Source organism: Amphiprion ocellaris, chromosome 11, assembly GCF_022539595.1.
Source record: "Amphiprion ocellaris isolate individual 3 ecotype Okinawa chromosome 11, ASM2253959v1, whole genome shotgun sequence".
NCBI lineage: Eukaryota > Metazoa > Chordata > Actinopteri > Pomacentridae > Amphiprion > Amphiprion ocellaris.
This window is the reverse complement of record NC_072776.1, coordinates 36330383-36357919: the sequence shown is the minus strand read 5'-3', so window position 1 is coordinate 36357919 and position 27537 is coordinate 36330383. Positions and strand designations below refer to the sequence as shown.

The following is a 27537-nucleotide window of genomic DNA, read 5'->3' as shown; positions in this document are numbered from 1 at the left end:
TGTATGTGAATTCTCTGGAATATTATTGGCGCCTAGTGGTCAAAATGTGTATTGCGCTTAGTGAACAGCATGCGGTGTTCACATGATCACCTAGAAAAAACTGTGAGTTGGAAGGAGCTACTGATATAGCAAGACACGGCAAAGAGGATGCTTCGTAAGTGGAAATAATAAGAGGACATTTAAAGACCTTAACAACTCCTGAATTTCTGGTCAGAAGGTGCACACGGTATGTGACTGTAATTTTATTTTGTATTGACATTTTGTTTAGGTTTGTGTTTTTATTTTGTGCTGATAAAATACTTTTGTTTGTATCATTATTTTCTATTAGTTTTTCACGGTGTTTGCTGGTGAAGAGAAGATTTGCTGTGGCAAAGAAAAGAATAAATACTGGACAAACATCAGTTGGAGCGTGGCTTATCTGTACCAGAAGAAAAACTTTGGGAGCAGTTACAGTGAAAAACGTTGCCATTCGTCCCAGTGAAAAACGTGGCCATTCGTCCCAGTGAGCAGCAAGCTGATCTGCATGACCATGTTTCAAGGACTTCATTACAGCAGCCCATACTGAAGACCTGCCTGCATATTCCTGCTTTTGCTTCACATCTGAGCTACAATTGCCTAATCAAGTTCAACTGAAGAGGAGCCAAGCAAAGTTAAAGGACAGTGCAGTTGTGCAATAAGATACAACACCTTTGGGATATCAGGTCAGACTGTAGCTTTTAAGTGTGTAAAGATTAAGGTAAAATTGTGTTCTGCAAGTGTTGTAATTTTAATAGAAGTGTGTAACGTGTTTGGTAATTGATATTGCGTTCTGGTTGTTTTGTTAAGTTTCCTTTTATTTTAGTATTGCAGAGGTGTTAGAGTTAGAGTTTAAGTCTGTTTTGAAAATGGAGCAGAGCACATCAGAAACTCGTGTCTTAGAGCAGGTACTTAAAGCGCTAGCAGATGAGAAGGCACAGCTAGAGGAGAAATTAGGAACTGAACTTGGAGACTCAGAAAGACAGGATATTGAGGCTCGCATAGGCGAAATTTGCGCAGACCTTGAAATACACAAGATAGGGCTGCCACAGCCACCATCTCAAGTTGAAACAGAGGTGAGGCGATCAGAAAGGGAAAAACATCCTACCGAAAAAATGCTTGAGTTCAAAAGTAGTGAAATAACTAGAAAAGAAAAAAAGTTTATGTCAATATATTTAAACTTCAAGATAGAGGTTCAGCTGATTAGATCTAAACTTAAGGTAGAATGCTCTAAAGCCGAGTTAGGTGAAATGATCAGGTCAGTTGAAAAATGTGAGTCAGAACTAAAGCAAGAATATGAGAGTTTACGGACACTGACCACGCCATCTCAAGATATAAGAAGGAAAATGGATAGCTGCACTTCAGTTACCACTGAAGTTACCGTACTTCTAAAAAGGCGGTATGCAGATGTTGACACCAAGGAGTTTGATACAGTGGCTGTGAAAGAATCACTCCTGCAGTTACTCCAAAGAGAAGATGCAAGGTCAATTTATGGATCAACTGTGTCTAGAGCTGGACAAAGTAGTCAGCAAAGCCATAGCCTGCAAGGAAGTCATGTATCTGTAAAGAAGGCAGATGCAGCTGCCCGGTTGGCATCAAAATGGGCTGAAATAAACAGGGAAATAGAAATCTCTGTCCAGAGGAAGGAGGTGCTAGCTCAGCAAGAGAGGCTAAAAATGCTGGAAAATCAAAGGGACCTCGAAGCCATCGAGGCTGAATACAATGTGTATGCTGAAGAGGAATCAAAAGTGAATGCTGAAAGAAGAGATACTGAAGTAAAAGGCATTCTGCCTCTAAGTCAGTGTTCAGCTCAGCATCACAACACATTTGCCCCTTCGCACTCTGACACTAAATGCAAACAGATCCCTCAAAGTGTCCCATTTCCTAACTACTCTGATAGGAAATTAGAGCCAAAGGAAAGCGAAGTCTCATTAGTTCAAGCATTGAAGGAATCCTTGGCAGTGACTAGACTTCCAGCACCAGAACCGTTCATGTTCACAGGAGATCCACTTAAATTCACTGAGTGGAGCACCAGCTTTAAGGCTCTAATAGAGACAAGTTGTACAAATCCAGCACATAAGCTGTTCTATTTGAAGAAATACATAGGTGGAGAAGCACTTTGTGTGTTAGAAGGAACGTTTTACCGAAGTGATGAGGAAGCATACACACAGGCTTGGGATGCCTTAAACAAACGCTATGGCCACCCTTTCGTAGTTCAAAGAGCATTCCGGGGAAAACTGAGCAGCTGGCAAAAGATTGGACCTAAAGAATCTATCAAATTAAGGGAGTTTAGTGATTTTCTCATCTCTTGTAAGAATGCAATGCCCCATGTGCAAGGTCTCAGGGTTTTAGATGATTGTGAGGAAAACCAAAAATTATTACTGAAACTTCCTGACTGGGTAACACTCCGCTGGAACCGGTATGTCACTAAGACACTGGATGAGGGGATGCCATATCCAAGTTTCAAGGAATTTGCAGACTTTGTGGCTGAAGAGGCACGCGTAGCATGCAATCCAGTTTCCTCCCTGTATGCATTAAAGCACACGTGCGAAAAACCTGGGAAAGAACAGAAACGTGTCAAAGCCAGCGTTATGGCTACATCTACGAGGATGACCAAAAATCCAAAGGCCACTTCAAAGGCCACTGGTACATCACAGGGTGACAAAGGCTCCAAACCTAGCTCTTCGGCAACTGTGAAAAAAAAGCCAATTGAATGTATTTGCTGCCAACAACATCATTTCATCTATAAATGTGAAAAATTTGCAGCAATGCCTCTAGAAAGAAAGAAAAAATTCATCATTGACAACAATATGTGCTTTGGTTGCCTCAGAGTCGGCCATATCTCCAAAAACTGTCGGCAGAGAGTCACTTGCAATATTTGCAGGAGAAGCCACCCCACTCCACTTCACGAAGAACGTCTTCAAGATGAAAAACCTGAAACACCACCACAAGAGGAAAAGGCTTCCACTGTCTCATGCAGTGTGAGAGTGGGCAGCAGTGATTGTACTTCAATGATTGTTCCAGTGTGGCTCTCTTGTGCAGCAGAGAATAGTCCAGAAACATTGGTATATGCACTACTGGACACTCAGAGCAGTAATACATTTATCAGCCAAGACATTTGTGAAAGAATTCAAGCAGTCACAAAACCTGTTAAGTTAAAGTTGACAACAATGACTGACAGAAGTTTGATTGAAGATTGCCAAAAGGTGGATGGACTGAGAGTAAGAGGGTACTATTCACAAGAGTACATTGACTTGCCATCCACGTACACACGAAAATACATCCCACTTGAGCAGAATAGTATTCCAACCAGTGAGACAGCGAGAGGGTGGACTCACCTTCTCAGCATCGCAGAAGAAATGACAGATCTGTTGGACTGTCCTGCAGGACTCCTGATTGGCTATGACTGTGCAAGAGCTCTGAAGCCAAGGAAAGTTATATCGGGACAAGATTATGATCCATATGCAGTGAAGACTGACTTAGGCTGGAGTATTGTGGGATCCATTAAGCCATGGAACAGTTTAATGGGTGTGACAGGTGTCTGCCATCGCATCTCTGTAAAAGAGCTTCCATCCATCACACCTGGTTCTGTGATCAAAGCATTGGAAACAGACTTTCTGGACACAAATCCTAGAAAAGGAAATATTTCTCAAGAGGACATCCAGTTTATTCAGTTCCTGAATGAAAAGATTCACCATAATAAGGAAGGACATCTGGAAATGCCTCTACCCTTCAGAGATCGTCCTCAGCTTCCCATGAACAAGCAGCTCGCTATAGTTCGACTGAAGCATTTGAAAAGGAAACTGGAGAAAATTCCCAAGTACAAAGAGGATTATGTCAAATTTATGGATGGTGTCTTTGAAGATGGTGATGTGGAAGAAGCAGATGGCACACCAAAAGATGGCAACATATGGTACATTCCACACCATGGGGTGTACCATCCTAGGAAGCCAGAGAAAATTAGAGTTGTCTTCGATTGCTCTGCCAGATTTGAAGGTACTTCTCTAAATGACCACCTACTCACAGGACCTGATTTAATCAATGCCCTGGCTGGGGTATTGTGCAGATTTCGCGAGCACCAAATCGCAATCATGTGTGACGTGGAGAAGATGTTCCACCGCTTCCATGTCAGCCAAGAAGATCGGGATTTCCTCAGGTTCTTGTGGTGGAAAAATGGGAACACAGACACTGAACCCAAGGAATATCGCATGCGAGTGCATGTTTTTGGAGCAGCATCATCTCCAGGATGTGCTAACTATGGCATGAAACATCTTGCTACTGAATACGAAAAGGACTACCCTTTGGCAGCCAGCTTCATTCGCAAAAATTTCTATGTGGATGACGGGCTCATCAGCGTTGAGTCAGTTGAAAAGGCAAAACAGCTGATTAATGAAGCACGAGAAATGTGTGCCAAAGGAAAACTGCGCTTGCACAAATTTGTGTGCAGCAACAAAGAGGTCCTGGATGCGATTCCAGAGTCCGAACGCGCCAGCGACAGGAAAGATGTAAATCTCAACTACAGTGAGGTTCCCATGCAGAGTGTCTTAGGAATTAAGTGGAACGTCAAGGCTGATGTGTTTTCATTCAGTGTCTCTTTCAAAGAAAAGACAGCCACACGGCGAGGAATCCTAGCGACAGTCGCAAGTGTGTACGACCCATTAGGATTTTTGTCTCCCTACATCCTGACTGGAAAACAAGTGCTGCAAGCAATGTGCAGACGAGGTGTTGGATGGGACGAGTCTGTTCCCCCTGAACTGAAGCCCAAGTGGGAAGCATGGCTACTTGACTTGGAGAATCTTCAAAACATTAAAATATCAAGATGTCTCACACCAGAGAACCTAGGCACAATACAGAAAATTGAGTTGCATCATTTTTCAGATGCTAGCAGCAGCGGTTATGGACAATGTTCATATATCAGGATTGTTGCTGATGAACAAGTACATTGTGCACTGGTCATGGGTAAGGCCCGAGTGGCACCCACTAACATTGTCACCATCCCACGCCTTGAGCTCACTGCAGCTGCAGTTTCTGCTGCAGTCAGTAGCTTCCTCAGAGCAGAGCTTGAACTTAATATAGATGAGGAGTTTTTCTGGACAGATTCAAAGGTGGTGCTTGGGTACATCAAGAATGAAGCTCGCCGCTTTCATGTTTTTGTCGCTAATCGTGTCCAGAAAATAAGAGATGCTACAGATCCAAGAAAATGGTTCTACATTGAAAATGATCAAAATCCAGCAGATCATGCGTCTAGGGGTCTCAAGGTGGCAGACCTGATTAACTCCAACTGGCTCACTGGACCAAAGTTTTTATGGGACAGGGAAATTGTCACAAACCAACATTCCCCAGAGCTTCTCGTAGGTGACCCAGAGGTAAAGGTCCTGAAGACAGATACTCTTGAAAAGGACAGCTTTCTTGACAGGCTCTCAAGATTCTCTGACTGGAATACAGCCCTCAATGTTGTTGCACGAATTAAAAGATGGGCAAAGAGAGACCAGTCAGGGCCCATTAGTGTGGAAGAAAGAAAAATGGCTGCTCTGGCACTTATCCAGGCAGCACAAAGAGAAGCTTTTGAAGAGGAGCTGAAGTGGTTCAGTCAGAAATCAGCTGAGCTACCAAAAACTCATAAGATGTACCAACTTGATCCCATCCTTGTGAATGACCTGCTTCGGGTCGGAGGGCGGTTGAGAAAGTCCTCTGCATCATTTGTGCTGAAACATCCAGTAATCCTTCCTAAGGAAGGCATTGTCACACAATTGATACTTGATCACTGTCACAAGAAAACTCAACACCAAGGCCGAGGCCAAACATTGAATGAACTCAGGGCCAACGGATATTGGATAATAAGTGCCAGTAAGGTAGTGGCCAAGCATATCAAATGTTGTGTCATTTGCAGAAAGGTGCGGGGACCAACTGAAGAACAGCGTATGGCAGACTTGCCAGTTGACCGAGTAGATCCTTCACCCCCTTTCTCATACACTGGACTTGACTGTTTTGGACCTTTTTTCACTAAACAAGGTCGGAAAGAATGTAAAAGATATGGCCTGTTGTTTACGTGTTTAAGCTCCAGAGCCATTCATATTGAGATGCTGGAAGATCTCACCACTGATGCATTTATAAATGCTTTGAGATGCTTCATAGCAATCAGAGGAGCAGTGAGACAGATTCGATCCGACCAAGGTACAAATTTTGTCGGGGCAAGGAATGAGATGGAGAAATGTCTGCTGGAGCTAGACAAAGAGAGAATTACTACCTATCTGGCTAAAAACCAATGTGACTTCCTAATGAACGTTCCTGAAGCAAGCCACAGGGGCGGCGTTTGGGAACGCCAAATTCGGACGGTGCGGAGCGTAATGAGCTCTGTCTTGGCACAAGCCATAGGAAGACTAGATGACACTTCACTGAGAACATTCTTCTATGAGGCCATGTCGATTGTAAACAGTCGCCCACTCACCACAAATACAATCAATGACCCCAAAAGTGTTGAGCCTTTGACACCTAATCATTTACTCACTATGAAGACGTCTCTGCCCCTTCCACCTCCTGGCAATTTTGTCAGAGAAGATTTGTATGCCAGAAAGAGGTGGCGGAGAGTGCAATACCTTTCAGAACAATTCTGGAGCAGGTGGCGCAAAGAATACCTGGTCAACATAAGCTTAAGACAACAGTGGCATGGATCCAAAAGAAATGTGCAAGTGGGGGATGTAGTGATTGTTAAGGAGGACAATACGCCCAGGAATGAGTGGAAATTGGCCAGAGTGGTTGAAGCAAGTAAAGACGATGATGGTCTTGTGCGAAAGGTTAAGGTCCAAATCGGACAAAGAGATTTAGCGAAGAATGGAGAACGCTTGAAGCAACCATCCTTTCTTGAGCGACCAGTTCAAAAATTAGTGGTATTAGTTGAGAATGAGTCCTAGATCACTAGTGAAAGGGTAAAGGTACCAAAATCAGATATCTTAAACACAGAACAGTGTTGTTTTGTTTGTTCGAAGAGTGAATTATGTTAATATTAGTAAAGCAACATATAACTTTTGACGGTTTATTGTCGGTTCATGAAAATTACAAGATTTGATTTGTTTGTTTGGCTTTTGAGTGAAAATACAACTTTGTAATTTTGGTGGCAGTGTAGCTGTTGCACAGGATTCTGTTTCTTAGTAAAGATTTTGTGTTTTTGCAGAGAAAACCTTTGTTTTGAATGTATGTGAATTCTCTGGAATATTATTGGCGCCTAGTGGTCAAAATGTGTATTGCGCTTAGTGAACAGCATGCGGTGTTCACATGATCACCTAGAAAAAACTGTGAGTTGGAAGGAGCTACTGATATAGCAAGACACGGCAAAGAGGATGCTTCGTAAGTGGAAATAATAAGAGGACATTTAAAGACCTTAACAACTCCTGAATTTCTGGTCAGAAGGTGCACACGGTATGTGACTGTAATTTTATTTTGTATTGACATTTTGTTTAGGTTTGTGTTTTTATTTTGTGCTGATAAAATACTTTTGTTTGTATCATTATTTTCTATTAGTTTTTCACGGTGTTTGCTGGTGAAGAGAAGATTTGCTGTGGCAAAGAAAAGAATAAATACTGGACAAACATCAGTTGGAGCGTGGCTTATCTGTACCAGAAGAAAAACTTTGGGAGCAGTTACACAAACCATCGACATGTCTTTTAGATCCTATCCCAACTAGACTGTTCAAGGAGGCTTTACCTTTAATTAATTCCTTAATGTTAGATCTGATTAATCTCTCTCTAGTAACAGGTTATGTACCACAGGCTTTTAAGGTTGCTGTAATCAAACCTTTACTTAAAAAGCCCACTCTAGATCCAGATGTTTTAGCCAACTATAGACCAATTTCTAACCTCCCATTTCTCTCTAAAATTCTGGAAAGAACAGTTGCTAATCAATTATGTGAACATTTACAAAGGAATAGCTTGTTTGAAGAGTTTCAGTCAGGCTTCAGAGTGCATCATAGCACAGAAACAGCTCTGGTGAAAGTTACTAATGACCTTCTCATAGCGTCAGATAATGGACTGGTCTCTATACTTATTTTATTGGACCTTAGTTCAGCATTCGATACAATCGACCACAAACTTTTATTACAACGACTAGAACATTGTATTGGCATTAAAGGGACAGCACTGGACTGGTTTAAATCCTACTTATCAGACAGGTTCCAGTTTGTGCATGTCAAAAATGACTCTTCTGAGCATACTAGGGTTAATCATGGAGTTCCTCAGGGTTCTGTCTTAGGACCAATACTGTTCACATTATACATGCTTCCCTTAGGCAATATTATTCGGAAGCACTGTATTAATTTTCATTGTTATGCTGACGACCCTCAATTGTATTTATCTATGAAGCCAGATGAAACTAATCAGCTAGCTAGACTGCAAGATTGTCTTAAGGACATAAAGACCTGGGTGAACTGTAATTTCCTACTACTAAATTCAGACCAGACTGAAGTCATTGTATTTGGCCCCAAACATCTTAGAAAACTGCTTTCAAAGCATATAGTTCCTCTGGATGGCATTACATTGGCCTCCAGTGCTACTGTGAGGAACCTTGGTGTTATCTTTGACCAGGACATGTCCTTTAACTAACACATAAAACAAATCTGTAGGACTTCCTTTTTCCACCTGAGAAATGTTGTAAAAATCAGGAACATCCTGTCTCAGAGTGATGCAGAAAAACTAGTCCATGCATTTGTTACTTCTAGGCTTGACTACTGTAATTCCTTATTATCAGGTTGTCCCAATAGCTCTCTGAAATATCTACAGCTGATCCAAAATGCTGCAGCCAGAGTACTGACGGGAGTTAGCAAGAGAGATCATATTTCTCCTATGCTGGTTTCTCTTCATTGGCTTCCTGTTAAATCTAGAATAGAATTCAAAATCCTTCTTCTGACATATAAAGCTCTTAACAACCAATCTCCATCATATCTTAAAGACCTGATAGAACCATATTATCCTAGCAGAACTCTTGGCTCTCAGACTGCAGGCTTACTTGTTGTTCCTAGAATCTCTAAAAGTAGAATGTGAGGCAGAGCCTTCAGTTATCAGCTTCTCTCCTGTGGAACCAGCTCCCACTTTGGGTTCTGGAGGGGGACACCCTCTCTATTTTTAAGACCAGGCTTAAAACCTTCCTTTTTGACAAATCTTATAGTTAGGACTGACTGGGGGACCCTGAGGGGGTCAGCTGGAGTCTTCCTCTTGGACGTCCCTTAGTTCTGCCCCTACTTCTGCTGCTACAGGCCTAGGCTGCTGGAGGACCTCTCTGGATGCACTGAGCCCTTCTCGATCTACCATTATATTTAATATATATATACCATTATTGCATTACACTCACTCTGTTTCTCCCTGTGTCCTTTCTCCGAGTGTCCCTGATCCCAGAGCTGGATGCTTCAGATCTGTGGTGGTTCTCCCACCAACTGGCCTAATCTCCATCTGTGGGATGCTGCTGCTGCTGCTGACCTTCCTCCAGCCCACTGCTTCCAGCTGCCCATTTCCATCAATCTACTCTGCATCACCCTCACTATACTTGATTTGCTCATCTACATATTTTTGAATTCATCACCAGCGATATATCAAAATCAAAGTCAAAGTCAGCTTTATTGTCAATTCTTCAATATGTACATGACATACCAAGAATCGAAATTTCATTACTCTCTCTTCCTGCAACAGTAGACATTAAATAAACACTTAGAAAATAAGATATTAAAGGGCAAAAAAGAACAAAGGAATCAAAATTAGAGCCAAGCAACAACTAAGAACTAAGAAAAGCTAAACTGAGTGAAATGTAAACATGACCATGAGATAAATGTAGTAGATATATGTAGTATATTTAATACCAGAGCTGTACACCATAGCAGTAAACTATAATCAGTTTCCATGTTAGTTGTACTTTGCATGTATCATCTGTCTTATCATGCATATATCAAATTGTGGGTTATGGTCATTATATTATATTATATTATACTATATTATATTATATTATATTATATTATATTATATTATATTATATTATATTATATTATATTATATTATATTATATTATATTATATTATATTATGTATTTTAATTTGGCTGTCAGTAATTTTAGAACCCACAGTATGGATGAGTTCTTTAAAAGAACTGAGAACTTCCAGCAAGCATCACGTTTCACATAAACCTCCAGAAAAAACAGGGAGATCCTTTAAACTGCTGAGTGACAGCCGAGAGCAGCACGTCTGATCCCCACAGCTTATATGGAGAAAACCCATTGTGGAAAATCATTATGTAACACACACACACACACACACACACACACACACACACACACACACACACACACGCACGCACACACACACTAAACACACACGTACACACATGTACACACACACACACACACACATTAAACACACACTCTCTCTCTGCTGGGTCCATGATATGGAGATTTCCACTATAGTTCTTTTTTTTTAATGAACTCATGAGTAAAAACCCAGTAAGGACTGTTAGATCAGTGGAACCACAACACACACACAAACACACAGACACACACACACATACACACACACACACATATTCTAAAAGGAAACGAAGAGGCAGGACTCGTCCAGAGTAAATCTGTCCTCATCTCATCTCCACCATCTCCCCTGAGATCAGACAGGAAATACCACAGCTAACACACAGACACACACAGACACACACACACACACTCGTACCGCTCAGCTCCACCGTCATGGCGACTCTGCTGCCGTCCATCACCTTCAGGTCTGTGAGGCAGCTGATGAAACGAGGAGCTTCACACAAAGTTCTGACCTCCAACCGCCTGACCTGCTGTCGGCCTGCAGCACAGAAACAGAAGAGTTTAAATACAGCAGAAACACACGAAGAAGAGTTAAATACAGCAGAAACACACGAAGAACACTGCCGTCAACCAACTGCTTTAAAGCTCCATATTGTGTCTGTTTTCAGCAGATTTTCAGAACGTTTCTTTCAGTGTTTCAGTCAGAGATGGCTGATTCCTCCAGACTCTATACTCCTGGTTTTATACTAAACTGTTTCAGTGTTTCAGTTAACATTAAAATACATAAAACTATTTGAACAAGCTCATCTGAAAATGCAGTCAGCAGTTACATCAGGGAGTGTAGATATTAGCTTAATGCTATCGATTAGTTTACTCATGTTAGACACTGGGCTGGCACCGGGCCCAATTAACTGAAGCTACCGATATGTTATGTAGCGTTAGCTGGACATCAATATTTTGTGAACGTCTATTTAATTTGTAAAATCTATTATGAGTTATTTTAAGGGAATAACTTTTCTCCAGTAAGTCGCTGCCCTATTTTCCAAGACGATACTCCTCTGACTCTCTGACCTGGTCACTTTCAAGGCCACGCTCTCGCGAGGAATTAATGTTGTATTAACTCGACGTATCCAAGAGTAGATACTGAGCAAGATAGTTATCTGTAGTTTACCTTAGTACTCAAGAGTACCTGACACAGTGCAGGATTCTGCTGTGAAGGTGGAGGCATGCAACGGTGGTGTATTTGGAACAATTAAAACAAAGAAAAGAAAAAAAACTTGAAGGAGCAGCGGCTAGGTTTTAGGAATGGCGGCCTGCTGCTCCTAAAGGAATGTAGAGGAAACACTGGCTCTGGACGTTGTTGGACTGTCTCAGCTGACACATCTCGTTGGACCAGCTCTTTACTCTTGCAGAGCTGCTGAGGGGAGCATGGGAGTTCGACCTGCCAGTCTACATGTGTTTTGCGGTTCTGAAGAAGGCCTACAACCGTGTCCCCCATGAGGCTCTGTGGGGGGTACTGAAGGAGTATGGGGTACCGGGCTCGTTGATACGAGTCATTCGGTACCTGTACAACCATAGTGAGAGCTGTGTCCACATACTCGGCACAAAGTCAGACACGTTTCCAGTGTGTGTTGGACTCCTCCAGGGCTGCCCCTTGTCTCCAATCCTGTTTGTGGTCTTCATGGACAGGATCTCAAGGTGCAGCCGGAGTGAGGACGGTGTCTGGTTTGGGGACCTCAGCATCACATCTCTGCTTTTTGCAGATGATGTGGTTCTGTTGGCTTCCACAGACCTTCAGCAGCACTGAAGCAGTTAGCAGCCGAGTGTGAAGCAGCGGGGATGTGGATCAGCACCTCCAAGTCTGAGGCGATGGTTCTCTGCCGGAAACCGGTGGATTTCTCCCTCTGGGTTGGGGGGGAGTTGCTTCCCCAAGCGAAGGAGCTCAAGTATCTCAGGATCTTGTTCACGAGTGATGGGAAAATGAAGCGAGAGATGGACAGGAGGATTGGTGGCGTCAGCAGTAATGAAGGCGTTGTATCGAACCATCATGGTGAAGAGGGAGCTGAGCCTCAAGGAGAAGCTCTCAGTTTACCATCCATCTACGTTCCAACCCTCACCTATGGTCATGAGCTCTGGGTAGTGACCCAAAGAATGAGATCATGGATCCAAACGGTTGAAATGAGCTTCCTCTGTAGGGTGTCTGGACTCAGCCTTAGAGATAGGTGGAGAAGCTCAGACATCTGGAGGGAGCTCAGAGTAGAGCTGCTGATCCTTCACCTCTAAAGGAACCAGTTGAGGAGGTTTGGACATCTGATTCTGATCCTCCAGGGAGACTATCTTTGGAGGTTTTCTGAACACATCCGCCTGGGAGGAGACCCCGGGGTAGACCCAGAACCTTCTGGAGGGATTCTATATCTCATCTGGCCTGGGAACACCTCGGGATCCTCCAGGAAGAGCTGGAAAGTGTTGCTGGGAGGAGGAACATCTGGAATGACCTGCTTCATCTGCTGCCTCCATGACCCGACCCCGGATAAGAGGAAGAACATGGATGGATGGATGGATGGATGGATGATGGATGGATGGATGGATGGATGGATGGATGGATGGATGGATGGATGGATGGATGTTTCAGTGTCTGTAGCTTTAATTGAGCTGCTGCTGGCCCCGCCCCCTTCAGGAAGAAGACTCTCTCTGCCTGACAGATGAATGAGATTTTCAATCTTGTAATTTCTCTCTGAGGATCCTTTTTCATTAATCTGTCTGAATGTTTTCAACTGCTATGTTTGTTGTCAGATGACTTTATAAAATAAGTATTGAAATGAAGCTACTGCTAGTTAGCATGGTAGCACGTGGTCTGGATAAGTTCCTCTGTTTCATCCTCGTTCTGCTGTCTGACAACAGAAACATCTGGAAATGAGAGCAGCTGGACTGTAGTTCAGCTGGATTCAGATGCAGTTCTCGCCTGTCACAGAGACAGGAGAGAAGCTAATAGATGCAAACACATGCTAACATGAAAACACAGTCACCCTCCCAGTCATGGTTTATTGGGTTAAAGTTTCCACCATCTTTGATTGGGGCGGGGCTATAAGAAGCTGGGTCACTATTGGTTAGATAGCAGTGAGGTAACTCCTGGTTGGTAGAGTTCACTAGCTGTGGGAGGTTTGAGGAAGAAGAGAAGTAAATGTCTTCATATCTAAACAGCTTTTATTGGACACATCAAAGTTTATAAAAACTATTAAATAAGTAAAAAGTAGCAAATAGACACTGAGTTCACCATAAAGACAAACACGGAGCTGAACCTTCAACAGAAACACACTGACAGCGCTGCAGATCTTCGTTTTCAAGACCAAAAACAAGACACAAAGCGACAAAAACAAGAACGAAAAAAACAAAAACGAGACCAAAAACAAAAAACGAGACATAAAACAACAAAAATGAGACGCAAAATGAGAAAAACAGGACAGAAAATGACAAAAACGAGACACAAAACGACAAAAACAATACAGAAAACGAAACAAATGAGACACAAAATGACAAAAACGAGGCAGAAAATGATGAGCAGAGTCAAGAGGAAAAGTCTGGAGACGATGTTCGTGTGTGTGTGTGTATGTGTGTGTGTGTGTGTGTGTGTGTGTGTGTGTGTGTGTCAGAGAGAGAGTCAGTTAGAGCCTCACTCGTCCTTTCCCATATAAGGACAGTGGATTTCCTATTCTGTCTTCCTACAACACACACACACACACACACACACACACACACACTAAATGGGTCATTAAACACATTCACGTGTGTTTAATGACCCATTTGGTGTGTGTGTGTGTGTGTGTGTGTGTGTGTGTGTGAGGATGAACACATGTACGAGTTGTGTGTACATTTCAGACATGCCAGTGGGAACTACAGACAGATAATGAGTGAGTGAACCCTTTACAGGTTTCCAAGAGCTGCTGCTGTTCTAGAAATAATTAAAGTCTGTTCAGGACCTTCATGATGCTATATATCAGCTGGAAAACTACAATAATTAAAGTCTGTTCAGGACCTTCAATTCAATGCAATTCAATTCAATTCAATTCAATTCAATTCAATTCAATTCAATTCAATTTTATTTATATAACGCCAATTACAGTCAAATTGTCTCAAGACGCTTTACAGAACCCATATGCCTGAACCCCCAGAGCAGCCCTAAGGAGACAGTGGCAGGAAAACACCCTTTTAACAGGGAAAAAACCTCGAGCAGAACCCGGCTCTAATGTGGGGGAACCCATCTGCCTGCTGGCCGGGCGGGTTGAGAGGGACAGAAGAGATAGAGAGGTAGAGATAGAGGGTTACAGTTGATGGGACAGCAACCACAGATCTGAAGCATCCAGCTCTGGGATCAGGGACACTCGGAGAAAGGACACAGGGAGAAACAGAGTGAGTGTAATGCAATAATGGTATATATATATTAAATATAATGGTAGATAGAGAAGGGCTCAGTGCATCCAGAGAGGTCCTCCAGCAGCCTAGGCCTGATGCAGCAGAACTAGGGGCAGAACTAAGGGACGTCCAAGAGGAAGACTCCAGCTGACCCCCTCAGGGTCCCCCAGTCAGTCCTAACTATAAGATTTGTCAAAAAGGAAGGTTTTAAGCCTGGCCTTAAAAATAGAGAGGGTGTCCCCCTCCAGAACCCAAACTGGGAGCTGGTTCCACAGGAGAGAAGCTGATAACTGAAGGCTCTGCCTCACATTCTACTTTTAGAGATTCTAGGAACAACAAGTAAGCCTGCAGTCTGAGAGCCAAGAGTTCTGCTAGGATAATATGGTTCTATCAGGTCTTTAAGATATGATGGAGATTGGTTGTTAAGAGCTTTATATGTCAGAAGAAGGATTTTGAATTCTATATTTAACAGGAAGCCAATGAAGAGAAACCAGTATAGGAGAAATATGATCTCTCTTGCTAACTCCCGTCAGTACTCTGGCTGCAGTGTTTTGGATCAGCTGTAGATATTTCAGAGAGCTATTGGGACAACCTGATAATAAGGAATTACAGTAGTCAAGCCTAGAAGTAACAAATGCATGGACTAGTTTTTCTGCATCACTCTGTGACAGGATGTTCCTAATTTTTAAATTATTTCTCAGGTGGAAAAAGGAAGTCCTACAGATTTGTTTTATGTGTGAGTTAAAGGACATGTCCTGGTCAAAGATAACACTGAGGTTCTTCACAGTAGTACTGGAGGCCAATGTACTGCCATCCAGAGGAACTATATGATTTGAACGCAGTTTTCTAAGATGTTTGGGGCCAAATACAATGACTTCAGTCTGGTCTGAATTTAGTAGTAGGAAATTATAGGTCATCCAGGTCTTTATGTCCTTAAGACAATCTTGCAGTCTGGCTAGCTGATTAGTTTCATCTGGCTTCATAGATAAATACAATTGAGGGTCGTCAGCATAACAATGAAAATTAATACAGTGCTTCCTAATAATATTGCCTAAGGGAAGCATGTATAATGTGAACAGTATTGGTCCTAAGACAGAACCCTGAGGAACTCCATGATTAACCCTAGTATGCTCAGAAGAGTCATTTTTGACATGCACAAACTGGAACCTGTCTGATAAGTAGGATTTAAACCAGTCCAGTGCTGTCCCTTTAATGCCAATACAATGTTCTAGTCGCTGTAATAAAAGTTTGTGGTCGATTGTATCGAATGCTGCACTAAGGTCCAATAAAATAAGTATAGAGACCAGTCCATTATCTGACGCTATGAGAAGGTCATTAGTAACTTTCACCAGAGCTGTTTCTGTGCTATGATGCACTCTGAAGCCTGACTGAAACTCTTCAAACAGGCTATTCCTTTGTAAATGTTCACATAATTGATTAGCAACTGTTCTTTCCAGAATTTTAGAGAGAAATGGGAGGTTAGAAATTGGTCTATAGTTGGCTAAAACATCTGGATCTAGAGTGGGCTTTTTAAGTAAAGGTTTGATTACAGCAACCTTAAAAGCCTGTGGTACATAACCTGTTACTAGAGAGAGATTAATCAGATCTAACATTGAGGAATTAATTAAAGGTAAAGCCTCCTTGAACATTCTAGTTGGGATAGGATCTAAAAGACATGTCGATGGTTTGGATGTAGAAACTATTGAAATGAGTTCAGAGAGATGTATGGGAGTGAAAAATTCTAAATATCCATCTGGTCTTACAGCCAATTCTAAAGTATCTGTACTCGATGATACATCTGTGACATTTGCAGGAAGGGCCAGATTAATTTTTTCTCTAATCGTAATAATTTTATTTGTAAAGAAGCTCATGAAGTTGTTACTGCTCAAAGCTAAAGGAATACAAGTTTCAACAGAGCTCTGACTCTTTGTCAGCCTGGCTACAGTGCTGAAGAGAAACCTGGGGTTGTTCTTGTTTTCCTCTATTAAAGATGAATAATATGTTGTCCTGGCATCACCAAGAGCTTTTTTATAAATTACTAGACTATTTTTCCAAGCTACATAAACTTCCTCTAAATTAGTGGAGTACCACTTCCTTTCCAGCTTTCGGGACGCCTGCTTTAAAGTCCACAGCTGGGAATTCTACCAAGGAGCAGGTCCTCTCTGAGATAGAACTTTCTTTTTTACAGGTGCAACACTATCAAGTGTTGTACGCAGTGAGGCTGCAGCATTATTAACAATATAATCCACTTCTGTGGGGGTAAAATTATAATATTTCCCTTCCATTATATCAGTAAGTGGTGCTGAACTAAATAGAGAGGATATTATTCCTTAAATTTAGTCACCAAATTGTCAGACATCTACTGTAATGATATTTATTCTTAACTCCTGTACAATCTATTGTTGTAAATTGAAATGTTACCATAAAATGGTCAGAAAGAAGAGGGTTCCGGGGAAATACTGTTAACTGTTTGATTTCTATGCCATAAGTCAGAACGAGGTCAAGGGTATGATTAAAACTATGAGTTGGTTTATTTACATGTTGAGAAAACCCAATTGAGTCTAATATTGAATTAAAAGCAGTCTTAAGGCTGTCACTGTCCACGTCAACATGAATGTTAAAGTCACCCACAATAATGACTTTATCTGAGCTGAGCACTAAATCAGATAAAAACTCTGAGAATTGAGATAAAAACTCAGAGGAAGGAGCAGGACGACGATATACAACAACAAATAAAACTGGTTTCTGAGCTTTTAAATCTGGATGAGAGAGACTGAGAGTAAGATTTTCAAATGAACTGTAACTAGGTTTAGGTCTCTGGTTCATTTTTAAGCTAGAGAGGTAAATTGTTGCCACTCCTCCTCCTCAGCCTGTGATTGGAGGAACATGACAGTTAGTATGACTAGAAGGAGTTGATTCATTTAGACTAACATATTCTTCCTGCTGCAACCAGGTTTCAGTCAAACAGAACAAATCAATCTGGTGATCAGTTATCAAATCATTTACTAACAGAGATTTAGACGAGAGAGATCTAATATTTAACAGACCACATTTAATTGTCCTGTTTCTTCGCTCAGTTGAAATAGTGGTATTAATTTTAATTAGATTTTTATGGTTACTATGTCTTTTGTTTATATTTGAATTGTTTAATTTATTGAATTTTGGTGGTCGGGGGACAGACACAGTCTCAATAAAGCTAAGTGATTTACTGGAGGGTGACAGCTGAGAGGAAACTGCAGAGAGGTGTGGAAGACTACAACTCTGCATCCTGGTCTGAACTCTGGGTTGTCATGCTTTAGGAGTTCTAATAAAATCAGCCATATTTCTAGAAATGAGAGCTGCACCAGCCAAAGTGGGATGGATGCCGTCTCTCCTAATCAGACCAGGTTTTCCCCAGAAAGAGCTCCAATTGTCTATAAAGCCAACGTCGTTTGCAGTACACCACGTAGACATCCAGCGGCGAAACGATGCCATACGGCTAAACATATCATCACAAGGCAGATCAGGCAGGGGTCCAGAGAAAACTACGGAGTCCGACATGGTTTTGGCAAAGTTACACACCGATGCCACACTAACTTTGGTGACCTCCGATTGGCGTAACCGGGTGTCATTACCGCCAATGTGAATAACAATCTTACTTCATGATATTAAATATCAGCTGTAAAACTACAATAATTAAAGTCTGTTCAGGACCTTCATGGCATTAAATATCAGCAGGGAAACAGACACAGACTGCTGCTTCCTTCACTACACTAACCTTTCACAGTTTAACAAACACAGTAAAATCACAGAAACAGTAGGATTTCACATGTTAACTGTTAACAAACCAACAGGCCCAAACTGTAAATAATGTCCACATCAGAAATCTGTACCTCTGGAAACAGTGATTTGTTCTTCGGCCCTGTATTTAAACATTTAATTCTGATGAAAACATATTTATTTTACTGGTATTGATCTAAGTTTTTGCTGTTTTTTTATGTTTCTTCAACACAGTTTCCTTTAGACAGTGAGGAGGGCAGTAACATCAGCAGTGGGACTGGAACAGAAGATCTGTAGCGATTTTATTGTGAAGGGTTCCCTGTGAGTGGTCATGTGACTTCCTGCTGATTTAAAACAACTGGTTAAAGCCACTAAATCAGAAGTAAAGTGAAGTAGAGCGTTCTCAGCTCTGCTGTCCACACATGGACATCTGGTCTGTGGGAACCTCCTGCTGTTTACTGGCTCTGTGTGTGTGTGTGTGTGTGTGTGTGTGTGTGTGTGTGTGTGTGTGTGTGTGTGTGTGTGTGTGTGTGTGTGTGTGTGTGTGTGTGTGTGTTATCTCTTTCTGTGTGTGTCGGGGTTTTCCTGCTGCTGCCAGGTTTTTCATGTCTCCTTATAAAGCTGTGCTGATGGTTTCTGCTGGTCCCCGATTGGCTGACTGATGCTGCGTTCACTGACTGGATCAACAACACTGATTGATTAACTAACCACCTGTAAGTTCCTTCATGTTACTGCGTTCACCTGAACAACATACCTGGGCTCTAAACAGGTGACCTCTGACCTCTGGGGGTGAAGCCACTGAATGATAACTCAGCCCCCTTGACCTTCACCTGCTGTGTCCCAGCCTCAGAACTACTCACATCTTTAAGTACAAATACTCTGTTAGAGTAAAAGTACCAACACAGCAGAGTACAAATACTCTACTATGAAGTTGTTCTAAATTTTTACTGTAAATGTAAATCACTTCCAGACATCAGTATCAGTCCCACTGATTACTAATAATCAGTATCATCTCTAAAATCAGTCATCAGTCGTTCAATAAATGCTTCACTGCTGTAAAAACAGTGTACTTCAGTAGTATCAGTACTGTGATTGACTGCTGAACGCAGTATTTTCCTGCTATGTGAAGTACTTGCTGTTGTAGTATTAGGACAGTGAGTATTTTCCTGCTGTGGTTTGTTTAACTTTCTTTTCTTATTGATCATAAATAAAACTAATGAATGAACTCTAACCATGACGCAGCAGAAAGCAGCTGAATATGAAAGTGCTGACTAATGCTGCAGGTGAACATGTGGATGACTGATTATGAATGAATATCAGCTGATCAGAATGAAGCTGCTGCTTTAATGATGACCTCTGACACGCTTTCATCACGCTGTGATGCGTAGAGCGTGGCCCCGCCCCCTGTAGCAGGACGCTCTGAGGAAGAGAGACGGATCTATTTTTATTACAACCAAATGTGGAGATGAGAGCTGAGAGCTTTAAATATCCTGCTGGACCAGAACCAAGGGTGTTCCACAGCAGAACCTGCTGGGTTCCTGCAGCAAATAGAACCAGAACCTGCTGACAAGCTGCTGCAGAGGTTCTGTCTAACAGCAGAACCTGATCTGGTTCTGTCTGACCAGAGGTTCTGCTCATGGAGATCCCAGCAGCTGGACTTTCTCTAGATGTCCTTGTTGGGGCTGCTTCAGTGTTTCGGTCTGTGTGTGTATAGTGTGTGTATAATGTGTGTAGTGTGTGTAGTGTGTGTGTGTATAGTGTGTAAAGTGTGTATAGTGTGTGTGCATGTGTGTGTATGGTGTGTGTGTATAATGTGTGTGTGTTTAATGTGTGTGCATTGTGTGTGTGTGTGTGTGTGTGTGTGTGTGTAATATGTGTGTGTATAATGTGTGGTGTGTATTATATGTGTGTGTGTTATATGTGTGTTTATATGTGTGTTTATATGTGTGTGTATAATGTGTGTGTATATGTGTGCATATGTGTGTGCATATGTGTGTGCATTATGTGTGTTTATGTGTGTGTATAATGAATGTGTATATGTGTGTATTATATGTGTGTATTATATGTGTGTGTATATGTGTGTGTATATATGTGTATTATGTGTGTATGTGTGTGTATATGTGTGTATTATATGTATGTATATGTGTGTGTAAAGTGTGTGTATAGTGTGTGTGTATTATATGTGTGTATGTGTGTGTGTATATGTGTGTATATGTGTGTGTATAGTGTATGTGTATATGTGTGTATTATATGTGTGTATAATGTGTGTGTATATGTGCGTGTATAATGTGTTTGTATATGTGTATTATATGTGTGTGTATTTGTGTGTATAATGTATGTGTACATGTGTGTATTATATGTGTGTGAATAATGTGTGTGTATGTGTGTGTATAATGTGTGGTGTGCATTATATGTGTATTATATACAGTGGTATGTAAAAGTTTGGGCACCCCTGATAATTTTCAAGATTTTCCTTTATAAATCACTGGTTGTTCAGATCAGCAATTTCAGTTAAATATATGATATAGCAGACGAACACAGTGATATTTGAGAAGTGAAATGAAGTTTATAGGATTTACAGAAAGTGTGCAATAATTATTTAAACAAAAGTAGGCAGGTGCATAAATTTGGGCACCCTTGTTGTTTTATTGATTTGAATACCTTTAGCACTAATTATTGGAACACAAAATGTGTTTGGTAAGCTCATTGACCCTTGACCTACATACACAGGGGAAACCAATCATGAGAAAGGGGATTTAAGGTGGCCAATTGCAAGTTGTTCTCCTCTTTGCATCTTCTCTGAAGAGTAGCAACATGGGAGCCTCAAAACAACTGTCAAATGACCTGAAAGCAAAGATTGTTCAACATCATGGTTTAGGGGAAGGATATAAAAAGCTAGCTCAGAGATTTCAGCTGTCAGTTTCCACTGTGAGGAACATAGTGAGGAAATGGAAGACCACAGGCACAGTTCTAGTTAAGGCCCGGAGTGGCAGGCCAAGAAAAATCTCAGATAAGCAGAGGTGAAGGATGGTGAGAACAGTCAAACTCAACCCACAGACCAGCTCCAAAGACCTACAACATGATCTTGCTGCAGATGGTGTCACTGTGCATCGTTCAACTATTCAGTGCACTTTGCACAAGGGGATGCTGTATGGGAGAGTAATGCAGAAGAAGCCTTTTCTGCGCACATGCCACAAACAGAGTCGCTGGAGGTATGCTAAAGCACATTTGGACAAGCCAGCTTCATTTTGGAATAAGGTGCTGTGGACTGATGACACTAAAATTGAGCTATTTGGACATAACAAGGGGCGTTATGCATGGCGGATGAAGAACACAGCATTCCAAGACAAACACTTGCTACCCACAGTAAAATTTGGTGGTGGTTCCATCATGCTGTGGGGCTGTGTGGCCAGTGCAGGTACTGGTAATCTTGTTAAAGTTGAAGGTCGCATGGATTCCAGTCAGTATCAGCAGATTCTTGCGAACAATGTTCAAGAATCAGTGACAAAGTTGAAGTTGCGCCGGGGCTGGATACTTCAACAAGACGCTAAACACTGCTCAAATTCTACTAAGGCATTCATGCAGAGCAACAAGTACAACGTTGTGGAATGGCCATCTCAGTCCCCAGACCTGAATATTATTGAAAATCTGTGGTGTGATTTAAAGCGGGCTGTCCATGTTCGGAAACCATCAAACCTGACTGAACTGGAGATGTTTTGTAAAGAACAATGGTCAAAAATACCTTCAACCAGAATCCAGACCCTCATTGGAAGCTATAGGAAGCATTTAGAGGCTGTTATTTCTGCAAAAGGAGGATCTACTAAATATTGATGTAATTTTTCTGTTGGGGTGCCCAAATTTATGCACCTGCCTACTTTTGTTTAAATAATTATTGCACACTTTCTGTAAATCCTATAAACTTCATTTCACTTCTCAAATATCACTGTGTTCGTCTGCTATATGATATATTTAACTGAAATTGCTGATCCAAACAACCAGTGATTTATAAAGGAAAATCTTGAAAATTATCAGGGGTGCCCAAACTTTCACATACCACTGTATGTGTGTATATATGTGTGTATATGTGTGTGTATTATATGTGTGTATATGTGTGTGTGTATATGTATGTGTGTATAATGTGTGTGTGTATGTGTATTATATGTGTGTGTATATGTGTCTATATGTGTGTGTATAATGTGTGTGTGTATATGTGTATTATATGTGTGTGTATATGTGTCTATATGTGTGTGTATATGTGTGTGTATAATGTGTGTGTGTATGTGTGTATTATATGTGTGTGTATATGTGTCTATATGTGTGTGTATATGTGTGTGAGTATGTGTGCAGCAGCAGCAGCAGCAGCAGCAGCGTGTTTTGCCTTTATATGGTTCCAGATCTCCTCCTGGACTCCTTCCTCTTCCTCCTCCTCCTCCTCCTCCTCCTCCTCACTGTAAAACCCAACCTGCTGCTTCAGCTCTGATCACTATGATCCTCTGATCCACAGGAGGATCAACATGAGGACTGAAACCATCAGAATATCTAGAAGCAGAAGCTCAGATAGAAACACAGAGGGACAACAGAAACTTCATCTGAACTACTTGTGATGAAGGACTTTACTAACATTTATCTCCATGATTCTCCATGAACCATTGTGTTAATATCATTTAACCATGAGAGTCCCGTTAATGTTTCTCCTTCAGAAGAAAGCTGATTCTACTGGAGTCCTGAGAGGTTTTACAGTGCACACAGCTGTTCTCACATCTGCTCATTTAACTCTTTTTACTCTCAGACACACAGTCACGTTGTTCTTCTCTCTACCAACAGTATCTGCAGTCGTCTTTCAGTCTTCTCACTCACCAAACAGACTAAAAATAAAACTTTATTGATAATCATTTAATACTCTGACAGAGCAGCTGTAAAAATTGATTTCACACCGTCTGCAGAAGTGGAGAGACTCTGGTAACAATCCACATTGACCTGCTTCAACTTTAAATAAAGTTTCAGAACCACAGAGTTAAAGAGAATTTCTGCTGGTTTCCAGTCCATATTTCTCTGTCTATATTTTGTCTATATCTCTGTGTATATTTCTCTCCATATTTCCGTCTCTATTTCCCTCTGAGAGTCCAGTTTATGTTAAAACCAGGTTAAAGCCTGTCATAAACCAACAACAGTCCCAGCTTCATGTGAAGTTTACGTTCATGTATGTTGTGTTTCTGTGATCAGAGTCTGTGCTGCCCTCTGCTGGAGGATTCAGTCCAAAACACCGTCCTCATAACACACACAGCAAAAACACCACAGACAGGTTACAGACAGACAGGTTACAGACAGACAGACAGGTCTTACTGTGGACTCGGAGCCTCCACGTTGCCGAGGTAACGGTCAGTCCATCAGTGGTGGTCAGCTCACACCTGTATGTCCCCTCATCCACCTGTCTCACTCTCTCCGTGGTGAGAGTGAGACGGCTGCCGTCCCGTCTCTGCTGTCCTGTCCTCACCTGGTCCCCGCCTCTCAGCCAGGTAACCACGGCAACAGCATCAGAGGAGACTGAAAGCAGGTGAGAGGACAGATGAGTGCACGATTCCCTCAGGTACAGATACAGGTAGAGCTACAGGTACAGGTACAGGTAGAGCTACAGGTACAGGTAGAGCTACAGGTACAGGTAGAGCTACAGGTACAGATACAGGTAGAGCTACAGGTACAGGTAGAGCTACAGGTACAGATACAGGTAGAGCTACAGGTACAGGTACAGGTAGAGCTACAGGTACAGATACAGGTAGAGCTACAGGTACAGGTAGAGCTACAGGTACAGATACAGGTAGAGCTACAGGTACAGGTAGAGCTACAGGTACAGATACAGGTAGAGCTACAGGTACAGGTACAGGTAGAGCTATAGATACAGGTACCTTTACCCAGTGTTGTTTTCATTTGATGAATCAGTGATTCTTATTAACTATATTCATGACTGATTCATTTGGTGAATCAGTCATTAATATAACTTTATGATCCTGATTGGCTCTAACGATGTTGAAACTCCAGGACTCTGTTGTACTTGGACCAGACCATCTGTCAACATTTAGTTTCTGCTCAGTCAGTTATTAAAGTTCAACAAGAACAACAGTTCTGTCCTTTGTGTGACCAAGTCCTTCATATTTTACAATGTTCTGTATTATCGGTGCTCAAACGGGACTTCAAGCTTAAATTTAACAAATGTATAATCAGTCATGATTTTTAAGAAATGTAAGGCAAACTGTGGCAAATCAGAAGTGGTTGAGCAAAGATTCTTCTGAAAGTGAGCTGATGTGAGATGTTCTTCCTGTCTGAAAGCTCTTTGTTAAGTTAGAACCAGGGGTGTTGAGGACCTTGGCAGGTGAAAGTGACCTGGGTCCCCTCTGTGGCCTCCTGGTCCAGAGGAACGACCTCGAACCGCAGGTTGGACCCCGATGTGGACCTCCTCACGGCCCTGGAAGAAAACAAGAACCAGAAGAGTCCTGAAGCTGACTGAAACTAGGATTGATCAGGAGCTATTACAATAATCACCCGTTAAACCACCCTTCAAAATAAAACTACACATTTAGATGGAATATGCGGTGTTTTTTCTGCTCTCACATCAAAGTAACTGAAATAACTGGGAACAGAAAAATCACTAATCCATTAATCAACAATGCAGTAGTTTCTGTTCATACATAACATGTTAAATTACATACTGAATAAAGCAACAGCAGGTAAATTAACAATAGCTAAGCTAACATTATTTAAAGTAAAATTAGCTAAAGTAGCTCTCACTGAGGAAAAATAGCTAATATATTATTAGTGAATGTAACTTTAGCTGATTTCTAAAGCAATAAAAGCTAATGTACCACAAGCTAAAGTAACAACAGTTAAAATTAGCAAAACTGACATTTGCTAATGTAGCAATAGCTAACATAAACTTAGCTGTCATGACGTACCTTCAGGAAAATTAGCTCCATAACATTTGCTATGAAACATTGGTTAAAGAGCTAAAATAAATAACATTAACTAGAACGCATAATGGGGCTGCACAGTGGGGTAGTGGTTAGCACTTTCGCCTTGCAGCTAGAAGATCCCTGGTTCGTGTCCCGGCTTTCCCGGGATCTTTCTGCATGGAGTTTGCATGTTCTCCCTGTGCATGCGTGGGTTTTCTCCGGGTACTCCGGCTTCCTCCCACAGTCCAAAAATATGCTGAGGTTAATTGATCATTCTAAATTGCCCGTAGGTGTGAATGTGAGAGTGATTGTTTGTCTCTGTATGTAGCCCTGTGACAGACTGGTGACCTGTCTAGGGTGTCCCCTGCCTTCACCTGAGTCAGCTGGGATAGACTCCAGCCCCCCCCCCCCATGACCCTAGTGAGGATTAAGAGGTGTATAGATAATGGATGGATGGATGGATAGAACGCATAATTAAATAAACAGCATTATCTCCTGTAATTAGCCAACTGCTGTTAGCTTCGCTCTGACCTGCTGCTGCCTGAACCAGCTGCCTGCTGCTGGACTGAACTGGTCTGAACCGGATCAGGACCGACTGGCTGCACCTGCACAAACAGGAAAATCCCATTAACATCACAGTAACTGCTGTTAGCTGTTAGGTTAGCTGCTAGGTTAGCTGCTAGGTTAACTGCTCCGTTAGTTATTCCGTTAACTGCTCTGTTAAAAAAAAGCTGGCTCTGTGGTTGGAGTCAGACTGAACTAGTGATGGTGAGATGAAGCCTCGTGAGGCATCGAACAACTTGAGCCAACTGGTTCGAGAAACGGTTCATTTCTTCAAGCTTCATGAGCACATGAATCAAAAAAAAAATAATAAAAAATGTCGCCACCTACTGGCCAGGTGTATAATCACAGGCTGTATCTGAACCACATAATGTCTGATGCATTTTTATCTGTTATGGCTGTTGGGAATGACTATGAATGTCAGGGCCCCCACCTCCGTCCCCGCTTCAGCTCCCGCCTGACCTCCTTTCCTCCTTCTCTCTCTCTCTCCCTCCCTCTCCCTCTGATGCCTGGCAGAGCTGTTCCCCACAGCTGCCGCCACTACTAATTATCTGTCATCCTCAGAACTCCGGGCAGCTGTGGTGGCACACCTGAGAATCATCTTCGCAATAAAAGCCGGTCTCACTCTCCACACCCTGCCAGATCGTAAACTCTCTTCTAGCAGTCAGTTCACTCTAGCTACCTAATAGTTCGTTTCTCGTGAGAAAACCATGTACTAATATTGTTTTTCCTGCCTAGATTGCCAACCAGCTACAATGAAATACAAGAAAATATGTGACCAAATAATTTGTCATGGTTCGTTGGATGGGTGGGCCATCAATAAAGGAATCCAACAGGTAAAAAACAAACAGAAGCAAAGAAACAACAAAAAACAAAACAGGCACGAGACACACAACAACAATAAAACCATAGTCACATTACCGTATATCCGGGGATCACAGAAACCATCCAACGAACCATGAAAAAACACAACATAGGCACCGCCGTAAAACCACACATAAAACTTAGACAACTTCTAGTACACCCAAAAGATAATATCGAGCAAGATAAAAAGTGCAATGTCATATACGAAATACCATGCAACTCTTTCAATAACACATACATCGGGGAGACGGACAAGATTTTACACAAGGAAATAAGAACATCAGAAGGAATGTGAAAAGGAAACAGCAACACGACTCACAAGATCACAGAAAGAAAAGGCACTACAGGAAAATCTCAAATCTGCAATATCAGACCACTGCAAAAGCAACAATCACATTATGGACTGGGACGGGGCAAGAATCATCGGAACGGAAGAAAACAAACCGAAACGCTGGATTAAGGAGGCGATGGAGATCAGGAGGCGGGCGGAGAGAGCCATGAACAGGGATGAGGGAGGCGTCATGCTCTCCCACACCTGGGACACCATACTCCAGAGGAAATAGGACGGCAGGGGATGTGGCATGCCTGGTGGGATGGTCGGGTCCGTTGGGCTCACCACGACATGCCATTACGGTGTGGATGTGGTTGGCATGCCGCATCTGGCGACTCTACCGGGCCGCAAATGCCGGCTGTCATAATCTGGCGG

General features: G+C 42.0%; 1 protein-coding gene across 1 annotated transcript in view; it reads right to left on the bottom strand.

Annotated features, from left to right (window-relative positions):
* Nucleotides 1-27537, bottom strand: part of mylka (myosin, light chain kinase a) — a 93254-nt gene that overhangs the window by 45761 nt on the left and 19956 nt on the right. The window contains exons 9-12 of the mRNA XM_055015301.1: nt 25938-26011; nt 24822-24922; nt 23806-24006; nt 10709-10831 (exon numbers count right to left, since the gene is read on the bottom strand). Of these exons, the coding sequence (XP_054871276.1) occupies nt 10709-10831; nt 23806-24006; nt 24822-24922; nt 25938-26011 (499 nt within the window). The remainder of the gene's footprint in view (nt 1-10708; nt 10832-23805; nt 24007-24821; nt 24923-25937; nt 26012-27537) is intronic.